General features: G+C 45.1%; 1 protein-coding gene across 1 annotated transcript in view; it reads left to right on the plus strand.

Annotated features, from left to right (window-relative positions):
- Positions 1-18,514: 18,514 nt before the first annotated feature.
- Positions 18,515-20,745, plus strand: part of ralgps2 (Ral GEF with PH domain and SH3 binding motif 2) — an 87,410-nt gene continuing 85,179 nt past the window's right edge. The window contains exons 1-2 of the mRNA XM_056275640.1: positions 18,515-18,632; positions 18,883-18,990. Coding sequence (XP_056131615.1) covers positions 18,567-18,632; positions 18,883-18,990 — 174 coding nt within the window. The 5' untranslated portion in view covers positions 18,515-18,566. The remainder of the gene's footprint in view (positions 18,633-18,882; positions 18,991-20,745) is intronic.

A 20,745-nucleotide genomic window follows, 5' to 3' on the forward strand; every position in this document is an offset into this window, starting at 1 on the left:
CTAAATTATTTGAAGTGCAGTGTCATTTTTTACGTAGCCTGAGTCATTGTCTGTCCTTTCACTGTAAGAGGTAGTTGTGTTGCTGTGGGTTTGACACGTGCCCGTCTCCCGAGACTCATAGAGGAAGCGATAGAGAGCCTATCTGTTTCCTCTGACCACGTCTGCTCTAACTGACCCGCACTCTTACGGGCTATTGTTACCCTGTCCTTTCCTTGTTAACAGTCTGCGCAGAGACTTAGCACGGACATCAACGCGGCTGCCAGTGCCACACTTCCACTGCTTCCTCTGCACTCCACCCACCCACGAGCCTTTTTCTTCCCCTTTTTTGTGCTGCTTGTCTGTCACCGGGCTTCCTCTTGGTACTGGATTTGCACTTTGGCCTGTGTTTGGACGTCTACTTCTGTGTGGACACAAATCAGTTTGTGGCCAGCACACATACAAATGTAGACACACACACACACACACACACACACACACACACACACACACACACACACACACACACACACACACACACACACACACACACACACACACAGACCTCTACAGTAAGCCCACTGCAAGGCCTGCATGTGACAGCCTGCTGGTCTGGAGTCCTTCCACATGCCACCACTCAGCAGCTTGAAGCAGTATCCTCTCTCTGGCTAATTCAAAATATGGACAGAAACCTTATGTAAACCAGCTAGCTGTTGCTAGTTTTAAGGATGGAGTTTTTATTCTTTAAGTTCAAGTGCAGCCTCTAGTTCTAGCTGGTGCTATAAGGAGACTTGACTAGATGCTTTATCTAAGTCTCAAAAGGGTTGTGTGCCCGTGTCACTGGAGGAGGTGCCAGAAGGGAAGAGGAGCAGAGACAGGCAAGAACAGACTGCCTGCACAGCCTGAACTGTGTGTGTGCGTGTGTGCGTGTGTGTGTGAGTGAGTGAGTGTCTGAGGTAGAGAGGAAGAGAGAGACTAAAAAAAGCAAAAACACAATCTCAAGGTCAGAGCTGCTGCTAAGACACCAATTAAAAATGTTGGAATTTCACAAACGGACCATGAGCTCCACAAACACGTAATATGTTGCATGTGTGTCTTTGTACTTTTCCTCTCTTGACTGATCATAACGCATCATGTCTTCTGTGTGTCCCCAGAGTTGTAGTACCTGAGCTGGCTGACATCCAGTTTAGCATTAGTCAGTCATTCTCACCCAAGATGCTGTTAAGGCAGCTGACCCGTCTGGTGTCTGCTAAACTTCCAATCTCTTCATTCAATTTAAATCTAGATGTGTTTGCAATATCGTCAAGAGCCTGCATAATAAAAATGTTTACAGCTTTTTTTTCCCTGTTACTTGTCCATTTTACCTCAGTGTTTCTAGAAAATTATAAAAAAAAACTGCTTCAAGCCTGAAAAACCTTCATTTACAAAACATCAGACTTGATTAAACTTGTTGCTTAACTAAGTGAGTCAGTATGCTCAAACATCTGACTTGGTCGGGCGCCCCGATGGTTCACCTGGTAAAGCATGTACCATAAACCCGATGACCACACTGCTTGTGGTGTGGCAAGGTGGCGGTGCAAATTCATGATTGCAGCGGCCTCACTCAGTACCGGTGTGGGAAGATGGTGGCGCAAACTTACGTTTGCGGCGGTTTCACCCAGTACTGTCCATGCAGTGTCTTTGTCCACGTCTAAGTTTTGTCTTCGTTTGATGGCTGGGAGATCTGGTGCTGGATCGGCTGGGAGAGCTTGGTCTGCTGCGTCCTGTGGGCCCAGGGACCACGAACCTGCCTGGAGCTGCGCCTGAAGAAGAAACACCGAGGGCAGTCTGACAGGACGCGGAAACGGGGCAGGCTAAGCTAACTGCTATCCCATGCAGACTGGCAGTTCTGATAACGCCAACGGTGGTCTGACAGGACGTGAAAGCAGGGCAGGCTAAGCTAACTGCTAGCCCATGTAGACCGGCAGTTCTGATAACACCGAGGGTGGTCTGGCGGTGGCCTCGCCAAGCCTTGACTGCGTTTTCTGGTGTCATCGTGTGGAGTGCGGGGAGGTGTGTCGAAGGTGTATGGCTGAGAGACCTGGCATTGGGGGAGCCTGGTCTGCTGTGTCTGGTGGGCCCAGGGACCACGGCCCTGCCTGGAGCTGCGCCCAAAGAAGAAACACCGAGGGCGGTCTGAGAGGACGCGGAAGTGGGGCAGGCTAAGCTAGCTGCTAGCCCATGCACACTAGCAGTTCTGACAGTCATCCTGGCATTTGCTCTCTTGGATAGTGAAACATTTTTTTTGGATGTGTTGGATATATGTGTTTTTTGTAGTTTGGATATGTTTTTGTCTTTGTGTTGCACTGCTGTGGGCTGGGGGAAACGATATTTCGTTTAATTTGAAATGACAAAAAAATGTTCCTGATTCCTGATATATAAAGGCGGGGTTCTTGCTGCAGAGGCCTGGGTTCGAGTCCAGCCTGGACCCTTTGCTGCATGTCATCCCCTCTCCCTCCCCTGCCTTTCCTGTCTCTCTCTCCACTGTCACTATCAAAATAGAAAAAATGGGAAAATGCTACAAAAAAAAATTAGTTTAAAAAAAAGGATCTGACTTGGTTGTTGGAAGATAGGGGCTTAGGTGAATTACATAGCTGTTTCTGGAAGCTTAGGTTAGCCCACTTACACTGTTGGTGTTCATAATTTCATGTACATTTAAACAAATGGTTTTTCTGTTGCGTACCAGATAACTAAATGTGAACCACATTTTCCCTCACATGTTGATTTTTGCCCCAAGTGTCATCCCCATGGGGTAAAAAAGTCTTAGAAAAGAAAGCAGATGATAGCTAGCATCGCAAGTCAAGTTTGTTACTGCACAAAATATTGTTTGTTAATGTGGAGTGAATGTCATTTATTAAAAGTCTTTTTAAATGGGCATCGCTCGTTGCAGAGGGAGTGAATGTCAAGCCGGACTAAATAGTCGGCGTTCAATCAATTTTAATCCTGGTCGAGTGTCTGCTGGCCTGTCGCTGCTTCACCTGGTGCTTTTTAAAGATCCACTTTACCCTCGGGTGTTCTGGTCACCAACTGGATCACTCACTGCCAGTCACAGATGGGCCTAAATATTCATGAGCCAATGACTCGGTATGGCAGTAGGAGATTAGTCTGTTCGATATTGGTGTGGAAGTAGTCTGCACACTGTGAGCGGCTTCATTTTTTAAATTTTTTATTTTGTAAATATACTTTCAGTGAAACGAGGAGGAATATGGCAGGCTGCAACTATTTCCTGTTTCCTTTCCATCATATGGCATTGAACGGTGTTTGGCTAGCAGCTGAAATGATAATTCCGTAATGATAGATCGGGAATAAGCTGCAGGTCTGGAAGAAAAGTTAGTACTTGTTGAGAGTTAAAGCTTTTTCTCTGCTTCCTGTTGTGTATTTTTTTCCCCCTCTGTATAAAAAAAGCCCTGGTCACCAAGCAACAGGGACACAAGTGTGTGGCATGAGCCATTTCAGCAAACCACTGGATTCCTCAAAGTCTTAACCTTATGTTGTGTGTGACAGAGAGCGTTAACAGCTAGACAAACTGTCCCAGCGATACATGACGGAGGCAAGCCCACAAACTTGAGCTCATGGGTATTCCGAATTTGTACAAATTTAGCTTTTTTTTTTTAATATAGTTTAATGATCCCCGTAGAATCCCTTGTGTAGCTAGGAGCAGTGGGCAGCCGCCATGCAGCACCCGGGGACCAACTCCAGTTCATCTTGCGATGCCCCGGTCAGGGGCATAGATAGGAGTACTAACCCCAACATGTATGTCTTTTTTGATTGTGGGGGAAACTGGAGCACCTGGAGGAAACCCACCGCAGACATGGGGAGAACATGCAAACTCCACACAGAGGGCGACCTGGGATGACCCCCAAGGTTGGACAACCCCGGGGTTCAATCCCAGGGCCTTCTTGCTGTGAGGTGACAGCGCTTACCACTGCACCACCGTGCCGCCGAAATGCCGCCATTTTGTGTGTGTGTGTGTGTGTGTGTGTGTGTGTGTGTGTGTGTGTGTTTCCTCACGTTTGCCACTACCTATACTCATATCTCCGATCTTAACATATTCACTCCCCCTCATCCACCATTCCTGACTTCCATGGAGCTGGCCCTTTCCAGTAACTGACCTCCAGAAGAGTCAGAGCATCAGTGGCATGTTAAGTGATGGTGTGAAGAGGCTGCCAGCTCCGTCATGTTCCCTCTCTGCAGCAACACACACACACACACACACACACACATGCGCCTCATCCCACTGCAGGCAGCCTCTATTTGTGAGGCCAACCTGCTGAGTGACAGCAGTGCGTATCGACCTGCTGTTGGTGACAGACACGCAGCCACATGCTGTGTTTCTGTGTGTATGTTACTGTGTGTGTGCGCAAGTCATTAGAGTGTGTGTGATCAGCCTGGGCTCTCTTTACTGCAGATCAATAGCCTTCTCCCCTGGAGGCCTGACTAGAGCTCAAAGACGGGCATAATCAAGATCTAGTCTTAGTTAAGTAGCACACTTCCGTTAGCGGAGTACAGTTGACTTGGTGTCGAGTGGCACACTGGCTACATCGTTTGTGAAGCCACATGTACTGGTGAATATATCTGTGCTTCCTGCACAACACAAGTAAAGGAAAAGTCCAAAAAGAGAAACTGGGGCACATTAGCAAACACAGACCTATACTTAATGTCCTATACAGCGCTCCTCTGTGCAGAGCCCTACTTGGGTCCGCTGTGGTTAGGGGCTGGAGACGGGACACATGTTCCGCTCGTTTCATAGATTTCGCCGGTAGGCATCATCCTCTGCCCTTCATGTGACAAGGACTCCTACTGCGATATTTATACAATTTTGGAGATGATTTCCCTAGAATAACTGCACTTCACAGATGACGTTTGACTTTGACACAGTAGGCTTACAACTCCCGACGGTGCCGATGCTGCATGTTTACGTTCGTTGTATAATTAGGCTGTGACTTTGCTGTGAGAGTTTTGTGTGCTAAAGAGAAAACGAGGAGAAGCTTTATGGGTTGTCGCATCCCTCCCTGCTCAGCTCAACACACTGACCCACTTTTAGCTCCCTGACTGGTGCATCTGCGGCACGCTTTACAAATGCATGAGGCATTAAGCCCTGCCACCAGACACAACGACATGCACATATGTGCACGATGCATGCACACACATGAGCTGGGGCAGATGGAGAGTGAGCAGTTTTTAAACTAGATTTTAAACTAGTTGTCCAAAGTGGAAATAGATTTCCAGTAATGCCTAGCAAATGTTTGCTAAATATCAATTTTTCTATGCAAATATAATTTTAAACTAAATTATTGCACATCAGCTAGGACTGTTAATTGGGGCTAATAATTATTTGCGTGTGTTACTTTGAGGGAGGAAGGGTAGTACTGATGAGCTCGGGCATAGCTGGAGCAGAGTAAGAAAAATGGCACATGGACTTTTTTTTCCCTTTTCTTTTTTAAGGTATCAAATTCAGGCCTGCAGTACTGAAGGCAGGGACCAGGAGAGTTGTACCACTTACAGAACTCACACAGCACTCTGCATTTACTCTGAATTTGACTGTAATCCCTCATATTTAATCTTTTATCCATACTGGCGTAGCTTCTGACCGTTCCCTGATCAAACATGGAGACTACTGGGACTCTCTTGCAAACATGGGTCCCAAAGCTGCCCTTGTACACACCTGCTAAACTTGACTAACATGCAAACACACCACCACTGTTTTTTTTGAGGGGGGGGGGTTTCCCCCCTTTTTCTCCCCAATTGTACTGGGCCCATCACCCCACTCTCTGAGCTGTCCCGGTCGCTGCTCCCACCCCCTCTGCCGGTCCGGGGAGGGCTGCAGACTACCACATGCCTCCTCCGACACATGTGGGCCGCTTCTTTTCACCCGACAGTGAAGATTTTCGCCAAGGGGATGTAGTGCATGGAAGGATCACGCTATTCCCCCTCCCCCCCCGAACAGGTGCCCCAACCGACCAGAGGAGGCGCTAGTGCAGCTGCCAAGACACATACCCACATTCGGGGTCCTCCCTATAGTCCCCGGGTCCTATAGTCCCCGGGTCCTATGTTCCCCGCTTTGTATGAGACCGGGGAATATCGGACCTTTTTGTATACAGAGGGCCCTATATTCCCCACTTTTCCCCAAAAGGGTCCTATGTTCCCCGTTTTGTATGTGCAGGGGAACATAGGACCTTTCTTTATAAAAAGGGTCCTATGTTCCCCTAGGGCACCCGGGGAACATAGGACCCTTTTTATAAAGAAAGGTCCTATGTTCCCCGGTCAGCAGGTTTGACGCTGTTTGGCGCAAAAAGTGCATTTTCAATAATGCATTATTTAGGGCAGATTATTAAGAAGACAATGAATCATACGATTTCTATTTTTATATCACAAAAACGAATTCACAAAGTCCAGGTTGGCTAAAGTATGTGGAAACTTTCGACACTACACAAATTCAATTTATGAGGCTATAGCCTATATTTGGGCGCATAACCCACCCCGGTAGTTCTCTGATATTTATGCGCGAAATGTGTCACTTACCGAGGAAAATGCTCCTCGCCGAGTAGGTGAGCTGGCTCGTCTGTGTCTGAATGTAATATAGTAAGCCTGTGTTCCTTGGGCAACTGTACCCGGGCGTAGCTCAGTCGGTAGAGCTCTCGCCTATGGATCGCAAGGTCGTGAGTTTGATCCCGGGTGCCGCCAACTCAGCGTATGAGTAGCACATTGTGCGAGAAGTGCTGGGAGCTGAGGATAGGTGTTGTGTTCCGTCCTCAGCAGTCCATCTCCCAGAGGTCTAGTGCATTGTACCAGGGATAGACTCCTGCGTAAGCTAGCTGATATCGACAATAGGCCAATTCCGACCCACTTCTTCTATGTTCGCTAGAAAGCCGTCGTTCCCATCATAACCACACCAGCTTATTGGGAAAAGCATCTGACAGATATTAGATAGAAACCATCTGCTCAGTAAGGCCCTTTAAGCATCATAATTGTAATGATAATAATAATAACATAATAATAATGACAATAATAATGATAATAATAATAGCCTAATAATAATAATGATGATGATGATGATGATAATAATAATAATAACAATATAGCCTTATATTAGAAATGCTAAAAATTGGATAATTGAAATATTTATAATTATAAAGTAGGCTAATATAGCATGGTAATAACAATAAAATAATAATATGTGCCTGGTCTCTTAAGATTCTAAGATGCTGTATGCTACAGAAATAACGGGACATAGGCCTAGGCTAATGAATACGCCTTTTTGACAAAATATGAATGAAAGGCTAATCAACAACGCTAAAGCTGAATCACAAAACACATATTGCTCGAAAAATAATTTATAAATAGCCAAATGCACACATGATTTCGAGTTTGGAAATATTTAAGACTTGTCGAGGATGTGTGGTCATCTGCATCCAAGTTTCCTGGCGTTCTAAACCACATGATCAAAATTCACCTATGTCTAAACCGCCCGCCAACTTGCAACAATTTGCAACAATCGGTTGTTATCGGTGATAACTCGTGGACTCACTGTCATGTGCTTACTAGCCTACAAGAAGACAAACAATGGCGATAGTTATGGATGGTGATCGAGGGGGCAAAGTGTTGGTACATGAGAACTTCAGATATCAGAAGCACCGCACCAATCAAGACACCATTAGATGGAGGTGCTGGAGGTGAAACTGTAGAGTGCCACTGATCACAAATAGATCTGAAGTGGAGGACGTGGATGCTAACATTATTGTGCACGATGTTGGGGAACACGTGCATCCCCCTGACGGAGAAATGGTGCACCGTGCAGAATTCCGACAGCGGGTGGTTGCAGAAGTTGCGAGGGAGCCAACAGTCCCAATCAGAAGGATCTATAATGCGCAAAGGGTCCTGCAGCGTCGGCAATGTCAAATCCAGGGTTTTAGCCCCTCTTTGCTGAGTAGCCTAATGGACTAGGACTACTCATTTTGATTTTTTGAAGAAGAAAAAAGCCTTAACGTTAGCCTAGTTAGGCCTTGGAGATTTTTGTTTTAGACCATGCCTTTTCTGGGGGGCTTCTGCCATAGACCAACCCTTTTTCAGCCAAGCTTTTACTAGAAGCATTTTGTTATTAATAGCCTATTATCAGCATTACTATTGATAGTATTATGCCTGCAATTGTTATTTGTTATTAGGCCTCTTTTATAATTAGGCTATTATTATTATTATCATTATTATTATTAGGCTGTAATTATTATTATTATTATTATGTATTATTTATTATTATTATTGATATTATTACTATTACTATTATCACTATTATTATTATTATTATTATTATTATTATTAAAGAAGAACATCAAAGGATGTAAGGTAGCACTCATCAAATGAAAAAAAGACACAATTCTCTATTTTACCATTTCATTGTTTGGCATCAGTCATTAACTTGGCCGGGTGGTCTTCTTCAGAAACCTTAATGACTGATGCCAAACAATAAAATGGTGAAATAGAGGACTGCCTCTGTTATTTTTTTACCATTTGGTGAGTGTTACCTTACATCCTTTGATGTTCGTCTTTGATTCATGTTTTTGGTTTAGCACCTCCACAAGCCTTTAGTTTTTTGAGAAGCACATATTATTATTATTAGGCAATTAGCCTATTGTGTAAGGTAAGCGGCCCCCGTTGATGGATACTTTGTGCTGGTCCTAAATTTCAAGTCCTGGTCTAAGTTCTCTGCCTAAAAAGTTCATCATTAAAGTCTTTTTGAAAGAAAGTCTGCCAAGTGATTTAATATGGAAAACGATCTGCAAAGTAACAAGAAAGTGGCTGAAGTGTCCAGTGCTGTGCAAATTGAACTTTGAGCGAAGGTGGAAATGGCTAGGTTATACTGGTAGGCGGGCCTACTGCAAGACAAACTTGCGTTGATTGCCGACTGTCCATGCTGAGCCGGAGAGCCAACTAACTAGGCCTACTGCAGTAAATATTGGTAAGAAATAACAATAAAGCAAATTACAGCCTCCCCTAGGCCGAATTTGGATACGCACTCAAGGTGGCCTGCGATATACAACAGCCAACAATGGTAATACGGCCTAATTTAATCAGCGGAGGAATAGATTGTCGTAGCCTACATCTCAGCCATGACCCAAGTTTTTATTATTTTGGACCCGTTAAGGAAATAATTTGCAAAAAGGGTTCTAAGTTCCCCGGTTTGTTCCTCGATTGGCAATAGCGGGGAATATAGGACCCTTTATTTGGAAAAAGGTCCTGTGTTCCCCTGGAAACAGCGGGGAATATAGGACCCTTTTTCCAAAAGAGGGTCCTATGTTCCCCGGTGTCTATTGCAACGGGGATTATAGGACCTTTTTAGGGGAAAACGGGGAATATGGGACCCTTTTTTTTCGAAAGGGTCCTATGTTCCCCGATCGGGGAACATAGGACCCGGGGAATATAGGACCCGGGGACTATAGGCACGGCCCCCCACATTCGGCTTCCCACCCGCAGACACGGCCAATTGTGTCTGCAGGGACGCCCAGCCAAGCTGGAGGTAACATGGGGATTCAAACCTACGATCCCCGTGTTGGTAGGTAATGGCATAGACCACTGTGCTACCTGGATGCCCACACACCACTCTTGTATGTGTGTATGGTGGCTCGTGCCCCTGTTGAGGGGCAGAGATGGACCTGGGAATAAATATGTGCACACAGAAAATTGGATGTCAGCTGATCGTAGAGCTGATCTTGGAGCATGCTGGGTTTCCACTGGTCTCTGCCTGTAGGTCAGTGTCTCACACAGAGCAAAAAATCTGACAGGTATGGCTTTGGAAACCTCCCCAACAGCATTTTGATCTACAGGACTCCTCAGTTTGAGGTCGGTGTTGTTTGCTGTGTGAAATGCGGCTGAGGCGAGGTCAACGGGGTGGTGAGACAAGAGACGTAAACGAGGTAAAGAGCAGTCAGAAGTGGAGATGGTGACAGAGGTAAAGGAGGGCTACATTCTGGACTGCTGAGGACAGAAATATGGGTCAGTATGAGAAGAAAAAAAAATCCAAAAAATACACAAACCTGCTTGCGTACACATGGACACACAAACACAGGCACACTAACACACAAGCTCCTTCATTGTCAAACAGTTACACGTTTTGCTAGGCAGACAGTCTGCATTGAGCTGCAGCATGTGAATGTCAAAGAGATATCTTAAAACAAGACTGTAGTGGGAGAGAGTGAGCGAGGGAGGGGGGGGGGAGCATCAGAAAGGCTTAATTCAACAATGCCTGCTATGCATTATGATGAGTCACATTCAGCCGAACCAAACTTTCCCCTGCTACGAGCCCCTAGAGCAGTTGTTTGTCTCATTGTCACTCACCACTGTCCTTCCTCTCGCCACTCTCTCGTGTCTTTCTTTGTCCTATGTGGCCTCTAAATTTTCAGCCCATCCTCACATTCCCAATATTTCCCAGCATGGGATCCTTATGGTGCACCAGCACTCATGAAATATTCCTTTAGCTGTTTCCTTTTTAACATTCCCTAGACTTCAACCTCAATAAATGGCGTGTCATTTGGAACTGAGCAGAGCTCAGGGAGACGACACGGCACATTTCAGCTGGGCTCTCACTCCGAGAGGTGGGGACGTTCGCCCGGGGCAGAGCTCAAGAGGGCACAGACAGCAGGGTGTATTGGCTAGTTGAAACTGGACCTAAGAGAAACCATGTGTAAGGAGTGGAGTGCCGAGGACCCGCTGTTTCTCCGTATGATTTGAACCCAATAGTGCATGAGATGATCAGAAAGTAAACGATCGCAGCCTGTTGAATTCCTGTGTTTTTCTGTGGCTATTATAGGCATTGGCAAAAACAGAAGCAGCCCCGATGAGTGTGCCAGACAGAGTGCAGACGGACTGGCATCAGACATGCAGAAACTGGCTACAGCCCAAGGGTGTTTGAAGTGTTGGTGCTGCAGGCTGTCCTGTCCTCTCTGTGCGACAGCAACACTCATACTGCAGAAGATGAATTTGGCCGCTGGCAGGGAAAGGCAGCCCCTGTCTCCTCAGTCACACTCGGGTTTTTGTATTAAGGAATGGATTATTTTCCTTGGTCCGTTGTGGATTTAAAAAAAAACCCATTTGGGCTTATGTAGGCTAAACTATAATCCACGTCTGGGGACTTAATGCTATTGTGGGAGCCCTAACGATCTACTGATTGTCCCCTCCCCTGTGAGTTTTGTACTGCTCTCAAGCACGATAATACCCTGGAGGAGATGAGTAGATTTCGGCCCAATACATGATGGGTAATGGCCAACTCCTCTCCATCACCATGCAGCATACCTCAGCTCTCCACTCCCAAGTCCCACGCAGCGCCTGACGCAGATTTTTATTTTTGAAAGAAGTGAGACATCTAGTGGCTCATTTGAGAAGTCACCTGAGAGGTGAAGACAGGATAACAAAATGGACAAAACAACCAGTCCTCGCCATTCCCACACATTTCCTCTCTCCCTTCTGCTCTAGCTGAAGTTTTTGTTTGTGTGGGTTGAGAACAAGAACAATCTCTCTGTTCATTCTGTAGACTAAGGCCTTCTTACGCCATTATACCTCTTAATATTCAAGTCTATTCTTTTTTTTTTTTTGGACCCCCCCCTTTTCTCCCCAATTGTACCTGTCCAATTACCCCACTCTTCCGAGCCGTTCCGGTCGCTGCTGCACCCCCTCAGCCGATCCAGGGAGGGCTGCAGACTACCACATGCCTCCTCCGATACATGTGGGGTCGCCAGCCACTTCTTTTCACCTGACAGTGAGGAGTTTCACCAGGGGGACGTAGCATGTGGGAGGATCACACTATTCCCCCCCAGTTCCCCCTCCCCCCTGAACAGGCCCCCCGACTGACCCGAGGAGGCGCTACTGCGGTGACCAAGATACATACCCACATCCGGCATCCCACCCGCAGACACGGCTAATTGTGTCTGTAGGGACACCCAACCAAGCCGGAGGTAACATGGGGATTCGAACTGGTGATCCCCATGTTGGTAGGCAACAGAATAGACTGTCATGCTACCCGAATGCCCCTTCAAGTCTATTCTGAGAGGGTTTTTTGTAGATAAAGGTAATTGTGATAATTTTGTTCCCGAGGCCCATTACAGAATCAGTTTGTATTGTAGTAGGTGTCGCAATTAGCTTTGTTTCATTTGGATATGTACGTTGTACGTGAGCTGTTATTCTGCTGCAGTATTTGTGAGTTTCTAGTAGTTTGTCAGGCCTTGTCCAACAGGCAACGGCTGATTGGTTTGCTTTTGGATTTATTTCAGGTCACATGATTCTCGTAAGAGATACAGATATTGGATTCTTGGCTGTAAATTTGTTTCTTATGGGTGTGCGTGGGTTTTTGTCGTGTTCAGATGAATCACAAGGTCTTTCTCTCTCTCCTTTCTCTCTCTCTCTTGTTCCTTTTACCTCCCTGTTTTACACACACACACACACACACACACACACATATATATATATATATAGACTGCTGGAGCCATCCACAGAGAAACACACCACTTATAGAGCCCTGCAGCAGGACAGCCAAACTTCACATCCAGCACTATGTGCGTCTGACACACAACTGGTAAGTCTGACCCTGTCTGTTGCAGATAGTTTGCTTTTGGAGGTGTGTGGGTGTGTCTGTGTGTCTGGAGAGTTGAGTGCTAATCTTTTCACCATGAAGTGCCAGTGCGCCCGTGCTGAAAATTCCTGTTGTACACGTTAAAATGTCGGGAGCAGAATTATCTAAATCCCCATCCTTCATTACACTGATACATTACTTCTATAGCCTCCTAAATCCACAACAGCAGAGTCAGTTGTGTAGATGGAGTGCAATTGAATATATGAACTGTGACTTACAGGACTTGGGAACACTTTATTTGTCATTTCACTTCATGCACTTGCGTCCATGAAATGAAATGAAATGCTGTTGCCCTCAGCCCACAGCAGTACAACACAAAGACAAAAACGAAATCTACAAGAACACACATGCCCAAACTAACACATACAAAAAAAAAATCACTGTCCAAGGGAACGAACACCAGCCAGGAGGACTGTCGGAACCGCCAGTCTGCATGGGTTAGCAGGTAGCTTAGCCCGCCCCACTTCCGTGTCATTGGTAATGTGGACAGAAAACATGCTTAGTTGCAAATTAGGAACAAAATCTTTTCTTTCTTTTTTTTTTTATTCTTCCATAAAGTCTTCTTGCACACATATCTGGTTGTTTTGAAACTGGTATTGTACATGATGTAAAATTGTTATTCTAGCCAGTTGGTCTTGTTAGTAATGTGAAATTGTGTGCTAGCTAGCGCGATGTAAAAGAATAAAACTGAATCAAAATAAGAATCTATTTTCTTAGCTAAGAAGGTTACATACAGGAATTTGAATTAGTGGGGCGCTAACAATAATATAAACCATAAAACAACATTGGTAAGGTGTGTGTGTGTGTGTGTGTGTTGCCACTACTTGCATGTGTGTGTGTGTGGATAACCAAAGCTGGTTTTCCAGTTAGACCAAGGAGGTTATTATTTATGACTCAACAAAAGCTAGACATACTTGATTGGGGAGACCAGTGATTACTTCCTATATAGTCTCTCAGTACCATCACATGGGGAAAGGTAGAGAAGTCCACATGGCATAATGGTGTTTTGTGTTGGCTAGCAGAATCCAAAGATCTGTGTGTGGAAGGCAGCTAATGGATCTTCAAGAACAAGTAATTTTAGTTATAGCTTGACCAGCCAATAAACACACACAAACACACACACACACACACACACACACACACACACACACACACACACACACACACAAACACTCAGAGGCCAGTGTTTTATGACTGCTACACAAAAGGCATGACTTGGCTAGGAGTCAGTGATGTAGAGGCAGCTCATTATTCTTCATTAGTGTCACTCTCTGTCCGCTTTAAGAAGGAAAATGGGAAGACAATAGTTATCGGAGAAGGGAGGGAAAGACATTAATGCAGTATTTGTATCGGGGTCCTCCTCAAAGGTTGGAACAGTGGCGCTGTGCCAGTCTGTTCCTCCACATGCACCAATCTGTAAATATTTCCCCCACAATGTAAGGAGCTTCCAGTAAAACATTGATTTCCATCCTCAACTTAGTCATTCCATTTGTATAATTTTTTTTTATTTTCCCACTTTTTCTCTCCAAATGTATCTGGCCAATTACCCCACTCTTCCGAGCCATCGCTGCTCCATCCCCTTTAAAATCTGGAGAGGGCTGCAGACTACAACATGATACATATACTCCGATACATGTGGAGTCGCCAGCCGCTTCTTTTCACCTGACAGTGAGGAGTTTCGCCAGGGGGACGTAGCACATGGGAGGATCATGCTATTCCCCCCCCCCCCCAGTAGGTACCCCGACCGACCAGAGGAAGCGCTAGTGCAGCGACCAGGACACACACCCACATCTGGCTTCCCACCTACAGTCACGGCCAATTGTGTCTGTAGGGATGCCTGACCAAGCCAGAGGTAACACGGGGATTCGAATTGGCGATCCCCGTGTTGGTAGGTAATGGAATAGACCGCTATGCTACTCGGATGCCCCTCCATTTGTATAATTTTATTTTAACAAAATTTCAACAAGTCATTATTGGAATAGCTGTGATGTCCTGGTGGCCTGTCCAGGGTGTCTCCCTGCCTGCCGCCCAATGACTGCTGGAATAGGCTGCAGCATCCCCACAACCCTGAGAGCAGGATAAGCGGTTCAGATAATGGATGGATGGATTATTGGACTAGTTATGTGGAATGTAGAAAGAAATTAGTGCAAATAAATAAGCCCATTGAATTCTGCGTATCAGTTTTGGGACTCGTGACTCTCAGGCCTGCGAAAGCAGAAGCCCACTTCTACTTCACACCGCTCACCGGTTGTCTAGAGGAGTGTGGCTATGGCCCCCGGCAAATATAATGGCAGAAGTTCCCTTCTCAACAAAATCATTTTTCACTACAATTAGTTCACCTATCTACAGTGCATCCGGAAAGTATTCACACCCCTTCACTTTCCCCACATTTTGTGATGTTACAGCCTTATTCCAAAATGGATTAAATTCCTTTTTTTTCCTCATCAATCTACACACAATACCCCATAATGACAAAGTGAAAAAGGTTTTGTAGAAATTTTTGCAAATTTATTAAAAATAAAAAACTGAAATATTGCATGTACATAAGTATTTACACCTTTTGCTATGACACTCAAAATTGAGCTCAGGTTCATCCTGTTCCCACTGATCATCCTTGACATGTTTCTACATCTTGATTGGAGTCCACCTCTAGTAAATTCAACTGATTGGACATGATTTGGAGAGGCACACACCTGTCTATATAAGGTCCCACTGTTGACAGTGCATGTCAGAGCAGAAACCAAGCCATGAAGTCAAAGGAATTGTCTGTGAACCTCCGAGATAGGATTGTATCGAGGCACAGATCTGGGGAAGGGTACAAAAAAATGTCTACAGCTTTGAAGGTCCCGAAGAGCACAATGGTCTCCATCATTCGTAAATGGAAGAAGTTTAGATCGACCAGGACTCTTCCTAGAGCTGGCCGCTCAGCCAAACTGAGCAATCGGGGGAGAAGGGCCTTGGTCAGGGAGGTGACCGATGGTCCCGATGGTCACTCTGACAGAGCTCCAGCATTCCTCTGTGGAGATGGGAGAACCTTCCAGAAGGACAACCATCTCTGCAGCACTCCACCATCAGGTCTTTCAACACGACAACGACCCTAAGCACACAGCCAAGACAACGAAGGAGTGGCTTCGGGACAAGTCTGTGAATGTCCTTGAGTGGCCCAGCCAGAGCTCAGACTTGAACCCCATTGAACATCTCTGGAAAGACCTGAAAATAGCTGTGCAGCGACGCTCCCCATCTAACCTTACAGAGTTCGAGAGGATCTGCAGAGAAGAATGGGAGAAATACCCCAAATATAGATGTGCCAAGCTTGTAGCTTCATACCCAAGAAGACTTGAGGCTGTAATTGCTGCCAAGGGTGCCTCAACCAAGTACTGAGTAAAGGGTGTGAATACTTATGTACATGCAATAATTCAGTTTTTTATTTTTAATAAATTTGCAGAAATTTCTACAAAACCTTTTTCACTTTGTCATTATGGGGTATTGTATGTAGATTGATGAGAAAAAAAAGGAATTTAATCCATTTTGTAATAAGGCTGTAACATAACAAAATGGGAAAGTGAAGGGGTGTGAATACTTTTCGGATGCACTGTTTAGACAGAGGAGGAGGAAGCCAGGTCAGACGAGGGAGATGAACAAATAGGCGAAAAGGATTCACAGCCTAGTGCTGAAGTCTTAGAGGTGCTGAATCCAGACAGCTTCCTTGCTGAGAATACGAGACGACATAAAATTCAAGGTATCCAATGGCATTTTTCTCCGTAAACACCTCATTTTTGTTTACAATCAAAGTTTGTCCTTGATGCCTGGCAAACGTGTTGAATGCATTTCCAACCTCATGAAACATTTGCAAAGCCTGATTTGGAATGTTTTGAAAGGTGCGTTGTTTATAGATTGGATTGCAAGCTTCCTCCTCTTCTCTTTTTATTGGTTGATGTGGTGCATTACCGCCAGCGACCGTCAAATATCATGACACCGAAACAAAAGTAAAACATCATTCTGTTGTTCTCACCCCTCAATGTTGGTACAAAATCCTCTGACTGCAGCTTAGGAAGAGTCTCACCGGTGTTTCAGGGTTTCTTGGTTCATTTGTTTTCTCTGTTCCATACGGTCAGGGTTGAATTTCTTTGCTCTTGTAATGCTACGTTCAGACCAAAGGCGGCGAGAATTTTTTGGGTGGCGCGAATGCATGCAAAATCAATGGGAAGAGGCGAATGGGCGGAATAATTTGCGGCGAAATTACAGGCGGCGCGAATTGGGCGAATCGAGCGACGAACGCGCCTTCGCGGGAGTTCAAAAAAGTTTGGACTAAAGGATGAAGAATTTTGTCAGTGGAATAGTTATATTGAATAGATAAAACTGTGTGCTTGAATTTCTGTCTGGATTGGCTGAATCCAAATAAAATATCAAATGTTGAGCTAGTTTTTTTTCTTCTTCCTCTTTTCTTTTTCTTCTTCTTTGTTGCGTTTTGTGTCCTCATAAACGTGCAACACATTACTGCCATGCTCATGGCATGCGTTTGCATCCTCCTGCGCATGCTGGAAGAACATGTGATGCAAGAAATGCAGGAACCTGCTTTTCTTACCATGCTCTATAGCACCATGAAAACCCCACTACAAACCTTTAATTGGTAACGTTAGCTGTCTGTATCGCATTCGCATCGAGCGAGAAAAAGAGAGTGCAAGACACGCAGACAGAGCAAGCGAGGGCAGATTAACTTTTTGTATGTTTTTCAAAGAAAACAAATTAACTTTTCATAGATGTGTCACTGATGAAATGGCACTCAATAGTTTATGATAATCAAAGACCTCCACCCCAGTGCCCGAGCACTGGGACACATACCCACATCCGACTTCCCACCCACAGACATGGCCGATTGTGTCTGAAGGGACGGCCGACCAGCCGGTGGTAATACAGGGATTTGAACCAGCGATCCCTGTGTTGGTATGCAACGGAATAGACCGTTATGCTACCCGGATGCCTCTGTTATACTTCTGAGGAAAACTCTTACTTCCATTCCTGAGTACCTTTCCATGTAGGGGTTTATTAAAATGAGTTAAGGAATTTAGATAAGAAGACAGCTGTTGAAAACGAGTTGAACTGTTTTTACAGGTAAACGGGGGGAAAAAAATCCCCTTTAATCTGTAAATAGCTATAAATTAATGGTAATTTAGGCCTTAAATCTTGCCTCTGTGGCATACAATAGGTTTCGCAAACTCATAGTTAGACAGCCCAAGCTGTCTATTATAGGAACTTTAATTCTGTTTATCGCTGATAAATTTCTCTATTCTACCAGTCACTTTACCTTCTACAATTCTTGTTGGTTGGTAAGTCTAAGGGTGGCTCTAAGTCAAATGAATCAGTTTCTGCCCTGAGTAATGTCAGCCCGTCTGTAGAGGTATTGATTGGCGATAATCCATTTTGTAGAGTGTCCAGTATAAGCTGTTCTGTAATATGGCTCACACTGACACCTACTTTCCCCCAATCCTACTTCAGAGGATCTTTTTCCTAATGCTAAGCCTAAGCCCCTTCTGTTCAGTCGTCCCCTGTGCAGTCTCACAGTGATAGAACGGTGTACAACTGTCTCTACATATGCTATGAACTGAACCGGCCTGCTAGGACATCAGCTGAGCAGATGTGTTGATGGTTATCAAAGACAAATAAAAATAAAAACAAAAAATAATTGCTCATGATACCTCCAGTCTATTCAACTGCTAGTCCTTGATTTGTCAGTAGGTGGTGATGTTGGCTCAAGCTGTGTGAGCAGTGTGCTTGTGCATTTAGGTTCTTTCTCACAGTATCTGATCTTGTGTGTGTGTTGTTTTTGTTTTCACGTGTGTCTTTGTCATCGTTTACCTCCACGTGTCCAGTGGGCTGGGCAGGCTTTGCTGCACCTGAGGACGATGAGTAGTCTCCTGCGCTAGAGTTAGATGGTATGGGAATGATGGACCTCCCTAATGGCCAATCAAGCAGCTCCACCGCCGCTGCCACGGTCTCTGAGGTGAGGGGCATGTCCGTGTGTGAGAGCTCCCTCTTCTGTTTTCCTGCCTCTTTTCGTGCAAGCTGTGCTTGGCATTGCTGCACTGAGAAATTGATGACGTTAATAACAACCACACAGCCATCTATTTTCACTTCCCTGAGCTGTTTGTTTGTCCTTAAGATTCAGTTTTCCATGCACTGGACAGAAGTCAGTATTGCAGAAGTCCTAACTGTCTGCTGGGCGTGCCCATGTGTTGTTTGTCTTTTTCCAGAAGAGCAGCAGCTCAGAGTCCCTCAGTGATAAGGGTTCCTCGGAGCTGAAGAAGAGTTTTGATGCTGTTGTGTTTGATGTCCTGAAGGTCACTCCAGAAGAATATGCAGTAAGTCTGTTTCTGTGTCTGTCAAAACTGTGTGTTTGTCTCCATCTGTCTCTATTTGTTTTCAGCTGTTAAAATACAGTGCATATGAGGTTAGTAGATGTATTTGGAAAATGAAAGATTGCAGTCAGTGAAAATGAGACATGTTGTTTAGAGACTGGAGGAGGTGGAATGCTTGTCAAGAAATGGGGTAAGGTTTTGGATCAGTAATAATTGATGACTCTTGGCTGCGCCAAACAAGCGCTGATAGATTTCCATGGTTGGCTCTGTGCAAGCTTTCCATGATAGCACGGAACATGAGTCACTGTGCTGTTAAACAACCACTACTTGTTTGCGAGCAGTCAAGCTGCCCTGGATTATACAATTAGCAAAAGAAAAGCTTCCTGTAATTGAATTTTTTTAGTATAGACTATGTGGACTTTTAGACTGAGCTGTTGGTGGGCCTCCCTTCACAATTTGACCACAAGAGAGCACTCTATCCTCTCTGCCAAATAAGCGCTAGTTCTATTCAGGCTGGACTGTCCTCTATGCAACCATCAAGCCCTATATTTTGGGCTCACACTTCCCTCCTGGTCAAATAAGCCACCTTAAGACATATTCTACAAGAGACATGTAATACATCTGCTCAATCACTTTCTAATTCTAGCTTAAAAAGTTGTGTTTCTTTTTTTTTGTCGATTTCCCCCCCCTTTTCTCCCCAATTGTACTTGGACAATTACCCCACTCTTTCGAGCTGTCCCGGTTGCTGCTTTGCCCCCTCTGCTGATCCGGGGAGGGCTGCAGACTACCACATGCCTCGTCCAATATATGTGGAGTTGCTCGCCGCTTCTTTTCACTTGACAGTGAGAAGATACACCAGGGGGACATAGCGTGTGGGAGGATCACGCTATCCCCCCCCCCCGAACAGACACCCCGACTGACCAGAGGAGGCGCTAGTGCAGCGACCAGGACACATACCCACATACAGCTTCCCACCTGCAGACACGACCAGTTGTGTCTTTAGGGACGGCCGACCAAACCGGAGGCAACACGGGGATTCGAACTGGTGATCCCCGTGTTGGTAGGCAATGGAATAGACTGCTACACCACCTGGACGCCCCCCAAAAAGTTATTTTTTCTTTAATCAGTGTGATTTGCAATGAGAAAAATGTGCTTTGTCTCTGTGTGCCACACTTTGAATCAAACATCACAGGTTTGACACAAGTCAATGCAAAGTTTAGGTTTGACATGCATTTAGCCTCAGAACAACATTGTAGTAGAAGAAGACATGCTTTTTGCAATATGCCTCTCTACAGTGCAGTGGCCTGTGTGACCATCACAAGGGTTTAAACTCTTGTCTAATGTACATAAGACATGGTATTTAAAGACAGAAGGATCCCTAACACATATTATGTCTAATCTTTTATTGCATGTTCAACATTGTGGTCAAAGGACCTGTCTCAAGTGTTTGAGTCCCTGTGCCAAACTCTTGCATATTTCTAGGCTATTCCTCTTTGCTAGAGAAGAGGAGGTGAATTTTTCAAATTACACTGATTTATGACAGTGAATGTTCTCTTTTCAAAATATGGGCCCCTGTTTCATCTGATGTACTTTACTTCGTGGTGAACTTTATGTTCAGGAGAAAGAAAAACAGTTATCTAATGGTTTGCACCTTGAACTGCGTTGTGACTCAGCCAGAATCATGTTAAGATTCATGGTTATTTGGGGCATTGTGGCTAGTATTAGTGAGTCAGTGTGACCTGACCACTGCAGTCTTAA

This window comes from Lampris incognitus, chromosome 3, assembly GCF_029633865.1.
Source record: "Lampris incognitus isolate fLamInc1 chromosome 3, fLamInc1.hap2, whole genome shotgun sequence".
Taxonomy (NCBI): domain Eukaryota; kingdom Metazoa; phylum Chordata; class Actinopteri; order Lampriformes; family Lampridae; genus Lampris; species Lampris incognitus.